Source organism: Cinclus cinclus, chromosome 6 (genome assembly GCF_963662255.1).
Source record: "Cinclus cinclus chromosome 6, bCinCin1.1, whole genome shotgun sequence".
NCBI lineage: Eukaryota > Metazoa > Chordata > Aves > Passeriformes > Cinclidae > Cinclus > Cinclus cinclus.
Window position 1 is genome coordinate 9713894 of NC_085051.1, and position 19235 is coordinate 9733128.

Sequence of the window (19235 nt, forward strand, 5' to 3'; positions counted from 1 at the left end):
ACGTGGAGAAATCTGTACAAAAAGACAGCTTGGGCAGTGATTTCATTCAGCTTTGCACAGTCCTACAAGTTCAGATCACACATGCACTGAGGCTCTGCAGGATGACACTTCCATGTTGGTGCTACTTCAGTTTCCTCTCAGAGGCTCTAAAAGTGCTAACAGTTAAACTTCATCACCACACAATACAGGGAAGTGTTCCCATTCCCAGGTAAACAATTCTCTGACCAGCCTGAGACCAGCTGATGTTTAGGGTATGGTTCCAAACAGGAGCTTCTCACACACGAGGCCCAAAGCCATATTTGACACCAAAGCTACACCAAACCATCCAAATACACTGGGAAAAAAAATATGGAATAAATTGAGTGTAGGTGATTTCTGATGCAGAGGGGATGAGAGCATTCCTTCTTAAAAGGTATCCTGCCTGGATCAGCTCGGATGAAAGGGCTGCAGAAACTGCTCCAGGTGGTGACAGATTAAATGGGCAGAGACCAGCCCTAACCCACATGCAGAGAGATGAAAGGAAGCTACAGATCCCTCACAGGGCATTCCAGTTACTGGGATGATGAGGGCAGCTTTCTGCTCTGCTGAGCTGCTTCGTCCTCTGCCATCCTTTCCCTGACAACAGAATCAAAGATAACCCCAACACAAGAGTTGGGCAGCCCCTAAGGCTGCTGAGGAAGAGAGCTGGTTTCCTGCCCTAATACTCAGGAATTATGTGAAAGATTTTTCTTGTGATGGAGGAGTTAAAAATTCATGGCCTTGATGCAGACTCCTTGGAGGTGACAGGAAGATTCCAAATCAGGAATGTGTGACTAGGTCAAATGCTACTAACACATCAAGACACTCCTGGTCAGGAACATTTCACACATCCAGTCCTTGGGAACTCAGAGGCAGCGTGTGGTGTGTGAGGGCTGGAGAAAGCTTCACCCCTCTTCTGGGACTATCACAATTCCAGGCACCGCACTGTCACCATGCTCAGCCTAAGGTCCTGCAAGCAAAGCCCCAGAACTGCCTGTGGATACTCAGAATGCTGAATGGCAAGAAGAATTCTTCACATTGGAATTTCACTGCTTTCTAGACCCAGTATTGCAGGGCTGGATGAAGAAACCTCCTATCAGTTCATCTCAGACAAGGCAGTGAGCCATGTTTTTGTCAAGGAAGGGCAATGGAATATTCCAATCTTTGAGCATTAAGAGCTTCCAAAATGAAAAGGTCAGCAACGTTTCCCATGTGATGTAAGCTGGGATCCTCTGGTACAGCCTGCTCTTCCCAGCAGGAATAATGCACTGACTTTTGTAAATACAACCATGGCGCAAATCATGCTTCCCCTGCTCTTCCCCTACAACACCATGGGAAGAATCCTGCAGGATCCTTGGCTTAAAATGATGTGAAAGTGAAGCTGGTAAATGGGGGCAGATCCACTCTGCCTGGATGGCCTGGAATGCAGGAGGGAATTACAAAACCCTCTGCAGCGAAGGTACCAGGTAAGAGCAGGTGCTCAGCTCTGCCCTTCTGCAGGAGCAACCTGATCTCAGCTCTGAGGGGCATCAAGCAGAGCCAGAAACCCCAGGATGTGGGGACAGTCACCTCCCTCAGCAGGGAAGGTGGTGGCAGTGACAGGGACGTGCAGCTCAGGATGAGCTGCTCCAGCTCATGGAAAGAACGGCAGCAATCGGAACTGGGGATGAGGCACCGGCAAGGGATGGCTCTCCCAAATTCCAGTGTTATGCCACGTGGTTGAACAGAGGGCAAAGGAGCTTTTCCAACCCCAACACAAGAAGATGAATGGTGCTAAGGAGAGGAGCTCTGCAGAGAGGCAGAGACTCTTCTTACCTGTGAGTTGGAGGCACGTCCCAAAACAGTAGGTCCAACACCAAGGGCAGGGCATCCTGCCCCTGCGGAATGTCCTGAATTCCGACTAAGCAATGTGGGCTGGCCCTTCTTCCCAGTTCTAGGAGTCAAAGCCTTGCAAGGGAAACTGATCTTCAGACCATGTTGGAACCCTAAATTCTGAACACAGACACTTTTTTGCGTTGGTCAGTGACAGACAATGAATACCCCTGGAAGCCAGGCGGTGCCTTAGGCTGAGGATGTGGGCTCAGGCAGGTTGTGACATTAAAAGAAAAGGTGATTTTGAGAACAAAGCTTTCTCAGCTCTCAGATGGTCTGCAGAAACAAAAGCAGCGAGGAAAAATATGATGCTGAGGTGGGAACAGTCTCAAGTACATGCACTGCTGTGTGTGGTGCCTCACCTGCAGCACATCCTGCTACCACGGGCTTCTGACCTGCAAGAGGATGCCAGGAGAGCTCCAGAGTGCCAGGGGGAAGACAGCTCAAGGAAAGAAGTGCATTTAAGAACCACATTTTTTTAGTCTGGGCCCCGATGTCCCCAGAGGGCACATCCAAGGACTGCAGTTCCTGGCTCCTGCTCTGGAATCGGGAGCGCAGCGCTCCTCTGCCCACGAGCCAGTGGCACTCCAGCTCATTTCCACGTTCCCTTCTCCACAGAGAGATCATTTACCAGCCACTGAGGTTAACACAGTGCACGCACAATGCCCTTAACAACAGCTGCTCTCTGACTGGGGTGGGGTGAGAGTGGTACCTCCAAAACAAAGGAACACCAAGCAGATGCTTTGGGATTAGGCCTTTTTTGTCCCTGACAAGCTGAACTGGTGCCCGAGATGGATGCCAGCAAGCTGGAGCAAGTTCAAAACAAAGCACGTGGAGCTCGACATGGGAAGTGCAGAGAGGTGGGGCTTACGGGTCATCCATGAAGTCATAGATCTCCCTCATGGCCACTCCTCCCACGTTGACAAAAAACACTAGGCGTAGCAGCACCAAGTAGTGTTCCGGGGGCATCCACAGCACAAACTTCAGGTAAAACGTGTTCAGCTCTGCCAATAAAAACTGGGAGAAAGGACATTGAAATTACATTTGGAGAATACCACCGGATGAAGCCTGGAATGCCCCTCTCTCCTTGAATGGCTCCCCCTGCTCAGTATGAGTGAACCACCAGCACCAACCCAAAAGCAACTGGGTTTTTCAACATTCCCTCTACGTTGGAAGAGGCACTAAAAATCACAACCAAAAGCTGGACAAGCAAAAAATCGCTTGTAAAATGTCAAGCAAGTTTTTGAACTTCAAACGAAGTGCCTAAAGTACCTGCACAAACAGTGAGGACAAATCCTAAAAGCACAGCTTTTCCTTTCCCTGTCCTTTAAAACCCAGCTGAGGGAGCCCCACCATAACAAGAGGCACGAGCTGCACATCCTGGGGGGGCTGGGCTGGGATGTTTTTTCTCAGTTATACAAACTCACCCTCCAAGCCAGCTTGGGAAAGTTGATTATAAATTAAGAGCAAAATGTTCTCTCGAGCAGCTGCTCTGGCAGTGTGCTTAAGGGAGCAGAGAGACACCAGATTGTCACTTCAAAAGAAGTGATAACAAAGGGCATTAAGCACTGCTGAAAGCCCAAGGAGTGAGCCAGAAACTGAAGCTGCTTAGAACCTGCCAGCTAAAGCTGGGATGTGCTAAAAGAAACATAATCCCACAGTCCAGTATAAATTCACTGGGATCTCTGTTGCAGCAGCACTCAAACCCCAATTTCTTCAGGGTGCAACCAGCAACCTTTTGGGGAAACATCTCTTTTATTTATATTCTTTCAGCCCTCCCACCAAGCAGGCCTGGTGTGCCATGTGAGCTTGGCCAATATGTCCTGAAGCAGGAATCAGGTGCTGGGAGCTTGTTTTGGCAAAACAGAGTTCTGTCCTGTGCCACTGAACCTGCCCAGTGCCTCTGGATCAAAACTGTCACGGGGATGGATTTAGTTAAATTTCACAGCTGCTGGGTTGAGATAAGTGAGTTGCTCAGAGCAGAGCCAAGTGACATCCCATGGACGGCACAAAGACCAAAGACCCCTGGTCGGGAAAAGGGCAGAAGTGGGAAAATGGCATTTAAACTGCCCAGTGTACCCTCCCTATCAGTCTCATGTGGGTGACAAGTTCAGTTTCACAGCCACAGGTGTGAATTTCAGATGCTGCATTCCCAGCATAAAACAGTTCCACCCACTCAGGTGGTGTGTATGCAGTGAAATGTAAAAAAAAAAAGAAAAAAAAAAAAAGAAAAAAAAAGAAAAAAAACCAGAATTGAATTATTTAAGCAGATCTGTTCTTCAGGACTGAGCTCAGAGGAGCCCAAGGCCTTGAACATGGCCCTTTCCAGCTGCAATGTGACCTGTACCTGCATAAAACGAAGGGATTTGAACTATTTTCACCCACAGCCAGTGCTCCGGGGAGCAGCAACCTGCTGAAAACCCAAAGATCCCAGTTTATATTGCTCTCATTGCCAGCAACAGTGGTCAGCAAACAAGGACAATCCTTTCTGCAGTGAACCCGTCACCTGTCCCAGAGACACAACCAGCCCCCTGTTCTGCAGGACTGGGAAGGGATCCCTCCTGGCCTCAGCTTCAGGAACATCCCCAGAGCTGCAGCCTGAGCCACAGAAGCAGGGGGCAGAAGGGCCAGGGAGGTGTCCCTCACCACGAAGATGATGCCACAGACCGCGAGCCACCTGCGCAGGCTGGACGCTGGCTTCCACTCAAACTTCACCCAGCTGTACGGGGTGAACTGGAACACAATCCTCTTCATCTTGCCTCTGGGGGAAAAAAAAAATAAGGCAAAATAACCACTGCAGCTTGAAGGAAAAGCAGGCAAGAGGCATCCGCCATCGTTTCCATTTGAGATGGTTCAGCTATGCAAAATGCCTCCGTTTACTCCATTAAAATCACAAGTTAATGAGATTAGCTCTGAGCTTGTTATTTTAATTATCAATTTAAGCTTTAATATACTACACCCACTGTTGTAAGCAGTTCTGCTCTGCTCAGCAAAGACACTACAGAGCACAATGGGTCATTACTGGTACACAACTACAAGGGATTTATTAAATTTTAATTCCCAGTGTCCCAGTTTCTGTGAAGTTCTGGTTACTAGGGAATGCAAAAAAAAACAAACAGATCCTTGCTGTGAATGGGAGTATGATGTCAACTTGGATTCCTGCACCCCCTTAAAGCATTTCATCTAATAAGCTCACTTCCACAGGATGTCCTCACTCCCAGCCAGGAGATGTTTGGGACACACAGGTGTATTTCCAAAAATCCCAATCACAAGGTGAGTAAAACCCTCCAACAAACCTCCCTGCAGGAATAAGTCACTGGATCCTGGAGTCACCTGAACACCCAGGAATTCTCTAACCCATATTAACCCCAACAGAACAACCAAGCTCTTAAACAGGGGCCCAGCCTTTGTGCTGTGCCTGTGGGGTTCCCTCCTCCCCAACTTACTTGTAGGTTGGAATGTTCCAGAGTCCTTGCCACTTGTAGGTTTTCAAGGAAAGCCAGGACAGGGTCTTCATCCCACAGTAAATTCCTAACCCGTTACATAAGATCACATCCATTATCCACTGGAAGGAGAAACACAGGAATGATGCTGGGGAAGGAACACTAGAGCTTGGGAAAGGGAATCACTACAGGCAGACCTCTGCATCCCAAGGAGTGGGACAGAGTATTAATTCCACAGGTTTTCTGAGGGCTAAATAGCTTGGCTTGATGTCTCTAATAATGCACTGACTTTTGAAAATGCAACCATGGAGCAAATAATTCCAAGCTTGGGTCTTTCCCAAAATCCATCCAGAACTGTGTGCCCTGACTGCAGGGAATTCTGATTGCTCTGACACCAACTTCCACCTCACAGGAAAATAAAACACAACTTTAAAAAGGTGTCCCTTTAAGCTCACACCAAGTTTTGCCTTCCTCTAAATTTCAGACTTCATTGCTTTGCACCATCAGAAAATATTTGAAAATATTTAGGTACAGCTTTAGATTCTCCCTCTGGCAATGAAAGGAACCCAAACAAATATTTAACCACGTCCAAGTGTTTGTAACACACAAAATTACAGAAACAGTGACGAGCAGGTTACAAACTCAACAGGGAGCAGTCACACACACGTGATACAGTTTAGCTCTCATCATTTCCTAGCCCTCCCTGTAAAATCTGTTTTCCCAAATAAACCCTGATCCCTTCAGTACATACGTGATCCCACCAGCATTCACTGAAGTTTGGGAGCTGATGTTCCAGGCTGTACTCCAGGAACTCAAACATGACACTGATGATCATGCACATCCACCAGTCCCGAATCATCAGAGTCTGAAGGGAGAAAAAAAAGTCTTTTAAACAGCTGCTGACAAACATCTACACTTGCAGATTTTATAGTCTCCAGTATCCAGAAAAGGATCAGGAAACTCAGGGCGGTTCTGTTTTCATGATGTGATGGTTCAAATGCTCACAGGCCTCACAACTTATCAACATTACCAGCACAACAGAAAGGAACCACACTGAAGAAAATCACCTCCGCCCCAGCCAAAACCAGCACAGGAATACAGATGATGATAAATTCTGGTAAAATGGGATTCAGCAGGAGGGAAATTAGTTAAATGCATGGAATTACTGGGTGCTCAACCACCACAGGCAGCATCGTTCTAACAGTGCTCAGAAAAGGTTTTTCAGAGCCTTTTATGGGCTCTAAACAACTCCAAAGCCACAATAATTTCTGACGAATGAGGCCCATTCATTCTCAATATTGTCATCCTGGTGCTTTGAGATTTGGGGGAAAAAATCCAAACACAAGCCCATCTCTGTTTACTGAGACAACACATTCAACCTCCAACTTCTAATAGAGAAATAGATTAATATTTAACATGTTTAAGAGAAAAATATGCTATGGCCCAGAGGAAATCCAGCAGACAGTCTCCTTCCAGCTGGGCACCCCATTTTCTAATGCAATTCAGGATGCAAAAAGGATCCAGGTTTTCCAAATTTAGAATTCAGTTCATTTACAGAACAAGCTGAAGTCCAGGTCTTCCCACGCCCAGCAAATTCACCTCTGGATTTGAGGGATCCCCAAACCACTTAGAACACATCTGCACTTTTAAATGAAAATACAAACCAACAGTTCCAGCTTGGGTTTTAAAACGGTTGAGCTCTGTCAGTCTGTTATTTAAATAGCAAACCCAAACAAGGTCTGCAGGGGCCAAAATCTCCTGAGTTAAGTCAGTCTGCTTGGGTTAAAAAAGGTAATATTTCAACCAAGGTAATCAGCAAAACACTGTTGAATGTTCTGCCAGAGACAGGCACACCTGAAATTCCATCCACACTTGGTTGATATCAACTAAAAAGTAACAAGAATTAAACCACTGCCCATTTAACAGTTTAAAATCCTGATCTGATGGCCCTGGGAAAGCAGCAATAGCAACATCTGCATTTGGGAATATCACTGACACTGCCAGACCCACACTCCACTTCCAAAGGTCATTCCAGCATTTTTGTTGCTAGAGGAATTAAGTTCTTTATTGATCTGAATATTGATCATTTCAGGATGAATCCCTGTGGAGGGAAGAAAGAGCCTGTTGATGTAAGAAAGCTCTGGAAAGAAATGAGATGGCCTAACATAGGCAGGAGACAGAAAAAAAATGGGGAAAAAAGGCTTTTCACACATTTACATGTATTTTCATGTACTACAAACACTCTGGTTTAAGTGACCACAAAAGCAGCAGCAGTGAGGCTTTGAGAACAGAGGAACAGAGTGCCCAAGCAGGAATGAGTCATTCTTACCTTCAGGTACCACCCAAAAAAGTGAGCAGGAACAAATCCATCCAGCTTGTCCTGAAAACCAAGAAAAGTGAAGGTCACAGCCTTTTATTTTTTTTTTCCCTTCAAGAAAAATGCAGCAGTAAACTTCTGTTTGTTCCACACATGAATACTTGCATTCCTTCATCACGAAAGAATTTAGCAGAGCTTCTTAAATCTTACCATCCCTGCCAGTCCCTGGGCACAGTACCTTTCCCTCTGCTTTAATAAGATTCCAGTTATTCCAGTTTTTGATGCACTGAAGATTCACAGGGCAGACCCAAAGGATTCGGGTGCTCCTCACTCCATGCAATCAGGGAGCTGTAAATAACCATTCCTTTGCCCTGGAATTTCTGCCAGTGAGAAACTTGATGGTTTTTAGGACTCAGAGAAGTGCTGCTGGAACAACCTGCACTAGTGGAAGGTGTCCTTGCCCATGGCAGGGGGTGGAGATACATCATCTTTCCATCCCAAGCCATTCTAGGATTCTGTGGTGAAGCTTTAGGGTTTGTGCCTCAGGGTGACTGAGGACAAGATTCCATAAGCACAGGAAGAAATCCAAACTCTGAGAGGAAAATTTAACACCAATGACCTGAGAAAGAAGAGCTGTTGAACAGTTCAGCCCTGGGCAATCAGGTAATTGGGACCCAGAGAGAAACAAAGCCCCATCTGATGGACAGGAAAGGTCAAGAGAAGAGAAATAAAGAGGCTGAAGAGCCAGTCACAGGCTGTTCTCTGATTCAGCACTCAGCCAGACTCACACTTGGAAGAGTTCAATTAAGCAGATTTTTACCCCCAGGTAGCCCCATTAGTGAGTTTGTTCCTTACCCAGATGTTGTGGAAGGGATCAGTTCCATTGCCAGGGTCATAAATCAGGCAGTTGCCCCCGTAGTCTCTCTCTGGCAGAGGAACCCCTAAATGGGGGTCAATGTACTTCATGAACTGCCTCCCATCCTGCACAGTCTGCAAGGGAACACAGAAACCCGGGATCCCCCCGAAGGATTCGCAAACAGAATTAAGGCCAACATGGACCTTCAAATCAACCTTTTTTCAAATTCGTTGTGGAACAATTATTGAAATAAAGCCAGGCCTTGAAGCACCCCACACATATACCTAGCTTGGAGCCTCTAATCCTAAATATTAACAGAAAAAAATGGCTACAGAATGACCTTGAAGATGAAAAATCAGTGATCTCTAACCCTTTACACCAAGCTATTCCTCTGTGCTCCTCATCTGTCCCAGAACCCTCACACAGCTCATTCTTCCCAACGCCTATTTCTGGTAAGGTCCCATGCAAACAGCAAAAATAAATTATCAAAATCACCAAAATGTGAATTCATCTGTCACTAAATCAGTCACAGATTTGCTGGGCATTTATTTCCCATCAGAATCACTCAGTGGTGTGGTCAAATCTTGACTCTGGAACCTCTGTGATGTCCAAAATTATGAGGTGATGTCCAAACCCAAAATTAATTGAATAATAATAAAATTACAGAATAAACTGCTGAAGTCACATGAACTCTGGGACAAGTTTCAGCAACGAGCAAGCTTGGATTTGCTGTCAGGAAGTTCAGCCACCTGCAGACTCAGCAGAATTTAACCTTATTTCAACCTGGGCAAGGCAATGATGTATTTTTAGTAAAGAGCTGAGCAACAGCAGGGAGTTCCTTAACCACTAAATCTCTGCTGACACCACATGCTGCCACAGGGAAGCAAAGCCATTCCAGGCTTTTCTGTTGGAATTCAGAACTACACCAGTACAACTAATAAGAAATACTCAGTCTGACTGCAGCTACTCAGGAATATCATGTTCAAGGATGGCTGGAAAAACCCAGGGTGACCAGCCCCACTTCTTCAAGCTCATGTGGCCTCTACAAACAAACCTTTTTTAAAAAAAAAAAGAAAGAAACAAAAAAAAACATTCCTCATTCTTCTCTCATGCTAAATGATTTTCAGAGCTGCCTGATGAGTATATTTTCTCAAAATATTTAATTTCATCTTCTGAGAATTGTAGAAGTCAGGGGGAAGTTCTCAGTTTACTAAAGGACAAGATATGGTAAAATGTGGTCAGAAAAGAACGTAGTAAAAGCAGTTTAATTTGGAAGCACCAAGGGCACATCTTTCTATGAAAAACCTCCCCCTCAGCTCTTGCCACCACACAAAGCTGGGTGTGAAGTTTTGGTTCATTGCAAAACTCCCAGACCTACAAAGAACCTGTAACTCCAGGTAAAAGGTATTTCCAAAGGTGAAACCAGGAGAATTCCCCCTGAGTCACACGTGGTCCAGCAGGGCAGAGACTGGACTGTGAAACTTCAGCTCCTGAACATTAATTCCCTCACCAGCTCATCTAAAACCACTTCAACACAGTGTCTGACCTGGGTCGAGGGTGACTGGAGGTCAGAGCAGGTGAAATACTTTTGTATTCCCTTTTCCCTCAGCCTCATACTCTCATTAAACAGACTAATGATTCCATCTCACAAAAATGAGCATCTCCTGTAGTCAGCAGGGATTTAAAAAAAAAAAAAGCACCACAAAGGAGTTGATCTCCACATGGAAGTGCCATTTAGGAGCTGGAGGTGTCACTCACTTACCTGGAAGAGGATGAAGATGAGGAAGAGCTCATAGACCACGCTGACACACAGCCAAAACCTCCAGTAAGCTGAAGAGAGACACAGGGGATGTCAGCAGCTTTGGAGCAAACCATCAATTAATTATTAATTTATTTCAATATCATGGAATCCTGGAATGCCTTGTGTTGGGAGGGATCTGAAAGCCCATCTCATTCCACCCCCTTCCATGGGCAGGGACACCTTCCAGTGTCCCAGGTTGCTCCATGCCCACCCTGGCCTGGAACACTTCCAGGGATGGCGCAGCCACAGCTTCTGAGGAAACTAATTCCATTTCAAGAGATGCTCCCACCACAGAATTATAATTCCCAGCTCCCAGCACAGTGCTCCCCACCCTCCCTCAGGGATACAACCAGAAAGAATCAACTCCCACACAGACTGCTGTGTAAGTTTGCTGGAATTGCTCAGGCACTGACCTGGATCTGGGAGAAGGGATCCAGATCCACAACACTTCAACCCAAAAAACTCAGCAGTTAGGAAGCAGAAAGAAAGGAATGTGCCACCTGCAATGCCTTCCAGCAGTCCTTGGAGAAGAACCTGATCTTTCCTGCATTTTCTCCCTGCTCTCAGGTGAGCTGACCTGTCCAACCTTGGCTACACCAGACACACCCAAGGCAGGCTGGAGTTGTGTTTGGAAGCCCAGCTTTCGGCCCGAGGACAAGGTCGTGTCCCCACGGGGCAGAAAGTGTGAAGAGAATTCAAAACCCTGAAGATAATTTCACTTTTACTTGGAATGAAATTAAAAACAAGCGGGCCAAAGGCTCAGCAGGTGCTGGATGCAAGGCCTCTGAGATCACCTGGGACTCTCCAGAAGAAATGCCATGCAAAGCTCAGCAGCTTCGGAGCCCTCCCCAGACATGTGATTACAGATCTGTACACACCCCAGTGACACCTGAATCCAAAGGGTGCCCAAATTACAGTGTCTGCACTTCCAGCTCTCCTGACAGGCTCAGCCCCTGGGCCACAGGCCATCCTGGATGGGGCTTTTGTGCTCATCCATACCCCTGATCCATCCCAGAGCCAGGTTGTTCCATGCAGTGATTTGTGGGCTCTGAACCCCCTCAGTGTTCATGGTTCCTGCCCTGAGAGGCTGACACAGAGCCAGGGTGGGTACAGACACAGCTCCAGCAGTTTTCCCTACCCAGATCCAAAGACTCCACACAAGGGACTTCAGGAAAACTCAACACATTCTGGGTGGATACTGAAATTCCAAAAACATCACACACCACTTTACGGATGAGACCTGTCTACAGGTGTTTCCTGGTTATAAATGGAGTTCTCCTTCCTCAGGTCCATGGGGGTGATGGAGAGGAATCCCAGCAGGGTTTACCAGGAAACCAAGACCCTCAGGCCTGGCTTGGGAATTTCTGTTTGTTAATTCCAAGGTAATGTAAGCACTTTGATGTTCAAAGCAGGGCCAGGCATACATTACAGAAGAATGAAACAAACAGAGGCTTACAGAGTTATCAGCTCAGAATCCCAAATCAACTCCCCATGGAGCTCCTCAGGAGATATTTTCTCCCAAAACATGTATTTTATCCAGTTCGGCCTCAAGTAGGAAATAAATTCTTTAAAAAAACAAAATTGAAACAACAAAACCAAGAAGAAAAATCTAAACCAAACATACTAACAAACTTGACACATTTTTAAAAGCAGTCTCTGACACCATCATAAAAAGAATGTGGCAAGTGGGACCTTCCACAAAATTAATTTCATCAGAATCACCTATTTTACACTTCTGGGGAAAAAAAAAAAGGAAAATAAAAAAGAGCACCAACTCAGAGCTCTGTGACAGCTTTCACCTGCCTGTCTTTCCAGAATGCATCTTAGGAAAAATCAAAGACCAAAAAAAAAAAAAAATTCCTCCATTGGTCACAGGATTATTTGGAAGAGAGTAGCTTCTTCCCAAACTGGCACCACATTCAGGCCAGCAGGGAGAATTAACCTTTTGTCACCACACTTCTCCCACCTTGAAATGTCACTGCCAGAAAAAAATGCCATTTTTTTCTAACCCATAAACCTCATACCAGAGAATTTACACTGCTCATAGTCAGCAATGTGACAGGCTGCTCCTCAAAGTGATGTAGACACGGAAAGCAGAGAAATTAAATCCTTGTCTGAGCTTTTATTCCCCTCTGTAGCAGCTGCTGAGCAGGCTCAGCAAAAATAAATAAAAAAAATATTAGAAAGTGAGATCTGGTTCTGATTTAGTGCTGTGGTTTCTCCTCAGCTCACAGAGGTCCCCAAGAAGTTCTGAACACACTCAATACCAGCACCCCAAACATTTTCAAGGCTGTACAAATACTGTTCTTTCTCCTCCTGTGTCAAGCTCAGCTTTAGCTGTAAGGTTATTTTTGGCACATCTCCAGTACTTGTTTTCCTTTAATTCACTTGCAATTCTGCCTCCTTCCAATCAGGACTTTCCTCCCAAGAGAGGAGGTCTCCACTAATCATTGACACACCTGATAACCCAGTGATTCCTGTGATCAAACATTGAACTGCTGCCTTGGCAGGGATTTGGGAACAGGGCATGAACATCCCAGAAAGCTGAATCCAACTCTCAGCTTCTGCTCAGAGTTTGGCCCACTCTGCCTGAGGAGCTAAACTTGTAAAAAATACAAGAATCTGTTTGCCCAAGGAGAACACTTGTCCTGGAGCTGCTCCTTCCAGTGTCACCAGTGTTGCCCTTGTCTGGTCCCTGCCTGCACGTTCCCAGCTATCCCAGCCCTCAATCCCACAGATTACTCCAGACCCTCACAATTTACTCCCCAAACAGCTTGTTCTGTCACACACCACACGTTAAGTCAAACTGGCAAAGGCTGGGAATATTAAAAGCTGCTTCTCAGAGCATTAATAACTGTCATGGAAAATGTCTTTGGAATGACAGCATAGATGTGTTATCTTGACAGAGGCAGTAAAGCATCCCTGGGCTCCTACAACACCAGGCTCTAGAAAGAAGGAAGAATATCTCTTATCTGCAAATCCTAAGGAGACAGGCTACTGATGCTGACTGTATTCAGGATTAATTCTACCAGGGAAATGCTCCCCAAATTTGGCTGTTCACCCACCAATAGATAAATAAATGACAAAGCAGAGTTTAAGATCTGTCCCTTGCACCATACTGTTCTCCAGGGCTAAAGGAGTGCTCCTCCTTTGCCTGAAAGTTAGGATGGAACCAAAGCCAGAGGAAAATGGGATAAAAGCAGGGCAAGTGGGTAAAGTCTTGCCTGAATAGTCATACCTTCTTATTTCCATGACAATCCTACAATTCTGAGTTGCAGGGAGGCAGCTGGTATCTGTCCATGTAGCAAATTATTAAACTGGAGAAAACAGGGGCTTGTGTGGAATCAGTAGGGAAATGGCAAAGCTTGGATGAGCCCCTGGCTAAAGCTGGGAATGCTGAGAAGGCAGCCAAAATAAGAAATAAAGCCACCAGTCTGGACAGGTGCCACAAAGGTAGTGGCTGGGATCAGTTTCCTTAATAGCCTTAATTAGAAGTAGGTTAATGACACACAGCAGGAGCAGCAGGGAAGGCAGGGACAGCAGAGAAGATGATCCCAAGGGACTGGGGTGACAGAGGAGCTCCTAACACCACTCCGCCCTCTGGAACCAGAAATCTGGGAAGCATCACATTACCTCCAAAGTCCCCAAAATAACCCTGCAGCCCTGGAGGGGACATTTGAAAGCAGAAAGCTCAAAACAATGCCAAAATGTTATGGGGAAATGTTACATCGAGGACAAGATTAAAAGCCAAACTTCTCTGCTTTTTTCCTAGGGAATAAAACCAGCCCAGACAAAAACCCCCATAACCTGGGTGCATCCAAGTGTCACTGGTGTCCTCAAAGAAGCAACTGATTTTACAGGAGGAACCACAATTAACTGGAACAGAAGGAAAGACTAAACCCTGCTATTTAATAAGAAAGGTAAATTTAATAAAACCCCCAGGTTTGCTGAGGGCAAACCACTCTGGAACCACACCTGCTTTGGTTGAGGGTTGTGGGGTGGCTGCTGGATTCAATTTCTGGCATAAAACCCAGCTTTACTTGGCTGAGAGGAGACCCCAATGCTTTCAGGAATATTATTTAAGTCTATATGAATTCCCTTAATTCTTCCTCTTTCAATGATCCACATCTAAAAATAGGCAAAAGATCAAAGCCATTTAAATATTTTCATGTTTCACCTGCAGTTACATTACCTGGAAGAGGTTTGTGTTGTGCTTTCAAGACTACCAGTCTCACAAGAAACTTTTAAAATCATAATTAAGGGCCTCTGATCTGCTGTGGAAAATGGACATGGAGCTAAGGAAGTGCTCTAGCACCAGACACACAGTCACAAGTGCACTCCCAGTACAGTGAGAAAAAAAAACAAACAAGGATAAACAGGGGAAGTTCAGGTTTAAGAACATGGCAGTTCTCACAGAGCTTTTTACCAACAACAGGAAGCCAAACCAGGGAGATCCAAACAGATCTCCAAGCTCCATGGAAGAAGCCCAGCAGGATTTTATGGAGGAGCCTCCACGATCAGTGTGCAGTGCTGAGGAACCTGTGATTATTGAAATTACAACTTACCTGCTCTCTAGGCAACACAAACATTTACCTTCCTCACAAAGCAGGCAGCTCCTCAGGACTATTTGAGTGAGCCCAGCAAGGTGAATTACCTGGGTGAGGTCTTGAGAATGGTCCATCTTTAGCTTGTGTCACCCCAAAACACAAGAAAACCAAAATGCTGGCGACGATTCCTCTGGAAGGATAAACAGAACACCCTGGTTTATTGCCTCATCCTCCTCCCGAGACTGCAAATCATGTTCTTTGATGTGAGAAAAGTCTGGCCCTTGTTTTTGAACTGCTGAATGTGTCCATCTTAAATGGATCCAGACACTACCCAGAAAAAAAAAACCACAACCAAAAAAAGGCTAAGGATCAAAGCAAGTCAAACACTTCCCCATGCCCGGGAGCAGCTTTTATTCCCACTGGCTCACAAAGAAATGAAGGATTTAGCAGTGAGGCAGCTCTCACTGCTCCATTAGATTTCCATGGAATTTAAAAAGGAGCTGTCAGACTTGTCACCACTCCAAAACAGCTTCTTAACCAACTAAAGACAAGCAGGAGCTTTCCAGACCACACCAGCACTGCTGATACTTCAAGAGATGGAACCATAACACAGAGCCTAAGGAACATAGCAGAGATTTTAAATAAAAATAAATTATCAGACCAGAAGCCCAAATATAACAAAGACCTATGACCCTGGGCACGTTCCTTTAGTTTTAATGGAATAAATGGCATAAAGCAATCCAAAAATGCTCTTTTTACTGCACCTCAACTCCCACTGGACCCTGATTGCTGTCTCATATCACCTGCTTAAGAGCTGGCTGAAAGGATGGACAACTGGAAAAGAGCTCATTCCATGTTTGCAGAAAATGGTGCAGCCCTGACTGCAAATAAAATGGCTCAGTCTGCAGAAGTCACACAAAATACCCAGTAATTTTGCTGCCAGAGAGAAAATGCTACATATCAGAAGCAACAGGAGACTGTGCTTTAAAATGTCAAAAAAATATTTCAAAATAGAAGACTAAAGGATTTACAAAAACCATTTTGTAACATTCACCTCTGAGTATAAATGTTTGTGCTTTCTGAAAATAAAAATGGCTTTTAGTCAACAGATGTAACTCAGTAATTCTGCTTGCTTTAAACACTGGGAAGCACACCAGAATTAGGTGCTGAATGGATCTGTGAATAAACAGTTCCATGGGGATTTATAAAGATCTGGAGGGCAAAACCCTTTCAGCTGACCTCCAGTAATGAGAATATTCTGCATTTTGAGTCCCTGGCTGTATCTGGAAACCCCAGTCCTGTGTGGTGTGACAACCCCATCCCAACTCAGCCATGAACTGAGGGGTCCAGACCACTGCTCTGGGCTTGGGAGGGTTGTCTTCCCAAAGCTAGAATTCAAATCCTGGATCCAAACCACCACAGAAGCTTAGCTGTGCTCCTTCTAAAATCCACTCTCAGCCCAAGAGCAGCTGTGCTGAAATATGCTGGGGATCCAGAAATATTAATTTACTTCAAGTTCACCACAGGAAGTTTGGAAGCAAATAACAAATTTGCATAAATAACCACCCCAGCTCCATTTTTTTTTCCCCCTCAGTGGTAACTAAATTTTCCCTCTTATTATCATTAATCTACCTCCTTAGGAAGCTTCCAATGCCTAAGCAGCAGCCTGGCCTCAGGCAGGAATGCTCCAGCACTTGAGAGGGGTTCTCCTCTCCTCACCTGGCTGGACACAGCCAATGGATTTTCCTGAGCAGCAAATCAGGAAGGCACAAAATAGCAAAGTGTGCCCACAAAAATCATTTTAGCACTTAACCAAATTAAAAAAAAAAAGGGGGGGGGGGAAGCCTGGCAGCAGCTCCATCAGCACAAACAAGAGTTTGTTTGTGCTGAGAGTCGATTGACACACACAGGACAATGAGGAGCTGTGTATGGCCCTTTGTCCTGGGATTCAAGGAGCCAGCTCCCACTCCCTGTCCCTTCCCGGGCTGGATCCATGCTGGCACAGCTGGTACAACCCCCTCGGGGCACCACAAGCCCTGGAAGAGGGCTCTGGCCTTCTGTTACCTCCATTTCCCTGTGGGTGCTCAGCCACAGCAGCAGCAGATCAGCATGCAAACCCACATATCCTTGTGGGATCTGTCCCCGTGGAAAGCAGGGAATGCCAAGAGCTGTGGGAAAAAGCATCTCAGGAGAGACATTTCCCAGCTGGAAATTCAACGTACAACCCTGAAGCACACTGGGTGTTTTTAAACGTGAATGTGTTTTTATGGAAAACAAAAACAAAAAAACAAACAAAACAAAACAAAAAATCAAGCAAACAAACAAACAAAAAAACCCACAACTTTTTTTCCTCCAATACAGCCTGCTCAGCATTCCAAATATTTGGGAGCTGTGGATTTCTTCCATGGTATGCAGAGGAGGTGCTCAGCGTTTATTTGGCTAAACTCAGAGCTGGAGTTCAGACCAGGCTGAACAGAGGAGAATGTCACAGCTGTCAGTCAGGATGAGCTATTCCATGTCTGGAAGAACTGTGGCAGTAAAGCTGTCATGGATCAGACAGGCTCACAGCACAACCTCTCCATGCCTAACAAAGGAAATGTTCTTACACCAGGGGCAGTTTGATCACGTGTGTGATCCCAATGAACTCTTACAACATTTACATATAAAAACCCCTGCAAAAATCCTCCTTCAATTGTTTCACTCAATCCTTCTTTAATTGTTTCACTGCCCTGCCCTGCTGCAGGTCCGGATGCAAACACCAATCTCAGCCACAGAGACCACACCCCGTGAGCTCAGAGGTTCCTGCTCTCACCTGGGTCTTGTCCATCACTTCTCCTGATTCCACAAACCCACCTCTCACCCTTCTCCTGAAGGTGGAGCACTTTTATAGGGTGACATAATCCTGATTTTATAGGGGGAAAGGTGGGAACACCCCATGACTCCAGTCTGGGAAACACAGAGACAGCAAATTTGGCAGGTTCACTGCAATTTACTGCTCTGAGCACCTACAGCAGCTCACAGGGGCAGCACCTCAGCCAGGGCACGGAAACAAAGGAAGCTGGAGCCTTTGGAAGTGTGTATTTAGGCTTTGCACCTACCCCAGACACTGCTCCACTGTCAGTGTGCAGGAGGTGGAAATAAAACCCTGTGACAGCTCCAGACTCTGCTCCCTGGTGACAAAACTCCTCCTGGCCATTAGGCACCAAGTGTTCCCGAGGAATACCAGCACACAGGGACAGCCTCGTGCTGGATGGGGCTTGGAATCACATTACAACACAGCTTCATGCCAGGACTGACAAAGGTCTCAGGGCAGCATGAGGGATTTTAAATTATGGAAGCAAAAATACAATACCTGTGATAATCTGGACTATGGATACACTGATGCACACTGTGCCCATCTTATCCTGCTCTGAAATGCCTCCTTTTGTTCAGAGATACACAAAACCTGGAATATTTGCAAGTTCATGTCCAAGCCTCAGGATGCTGCTTTTTCAAGGATTTTTGTGCCAAGACCTTGCAGAGCTGCAGGAGTGAACAAAGCCTGTTTGCTGCCCCTTCCCTGGAATGATGTTGTAAATTGATTTTAACAACTGGGCACTGGATAAGCAGACAACAACTCCTGTTTCCTGAGAGAAAGATCCACCTGCTGACTAATCTTCCCTAGGTTTGTTTTGATTAAGGCAGTGGAGGCTCTAAGCTCAATAATAAGATATTCCACTGAGTCACCTTAGCTCTGTATTATTCCCTAAGGATGTGTCATCACTTCTCTTTCAGCTTTTCCCCTTCTCAGTTCAGAGTGGCCATTCCAGGCCACACCACCCCTGCAGCCTGGCCTCCCTCATTATGACTGGGAATAAAATGGCATTTGTTCACAAAGGAACCTTCCAGAACCTTTCCCGGGCTCCAGATACCTTCCAGCTTGTCCCATGTCCCTCCCACGTGTGAAATCCCAGCTCTCAGTGGGGCACAGTGTGAGTTCCATCACCCTCAGGCACTGTGTAACTACCAGAACAACAGCCAAGATTATCTCAGGAAACACCCCAATTCCTGCATCTCCAGGACAATGGATGCTATATCCTGAGTCACTTCAGAAATGTACAGATAGAGGGGGAAAAAAAAAAAAAACAACTTAAAACAGCAAGGGAGAAAATTTCATTATATTTAAGAAACCAGCAATTATTTTCTTGCTCCTAGCAATGTTGCTTTGCAGCATATTTTTGAAACATACTTAGCTTTTTAAACCACCACTTTCCTACCTCCTTTTTCTTCCCTGTTGTATTTTAAAAGGGGAGAGATTCAACAACATTGCATCAGTTTAAATTACAGTAGGAATTGACCATACATGTAAGATTCATTCTTATTTCCCCAGAGCTTCCCTCTT

The 19235-nt window shown here is 45.6% G+C and overlaps 1 protein-coding gene across 2 annotated transcripts in view; it reads right to left on the reverse strand.

The window, feature by feature from the left end:
* PTDSS2 (phosphatidylserine synthase 2) overlaps nt 1–19235 on the reverse strand; it is a 30146-nt gene that overhangs the window by 1938 nt on the left and 8973 nt on the right. For both annotated transcript variants that reach the window (XM_062495046.1, XM_062495047.1), the window contains exons 3-10: nt 14962–15044; nt 10269–10336; nt 8506–8640; nt 7663–7713; nt 6085–6198; nt 5337–5455; nt 4537–4651; nt 2762–2907 (exon numbers count right to left, since the gene is read on the reverse strand). In XM_062495046.1, the coding sequence (XP_062351030.1) occupies nt 2762–2907; nt 4537–4651; nt 5337–5455; nt 6085–6198; nt 7663–7713; nt 8506–8640; nt 10269–10336; nt 14962–15044 (831 nt within the window). The remainder of the gene's footprint in view (nt 1–2761; nt 2908–4536; nt 4652–5336; nt 5456–6084; nt 6199–7662; nt 7714–8505; nt 8641–10268; nt 10337–14961; nt 15045–19235) is intronic.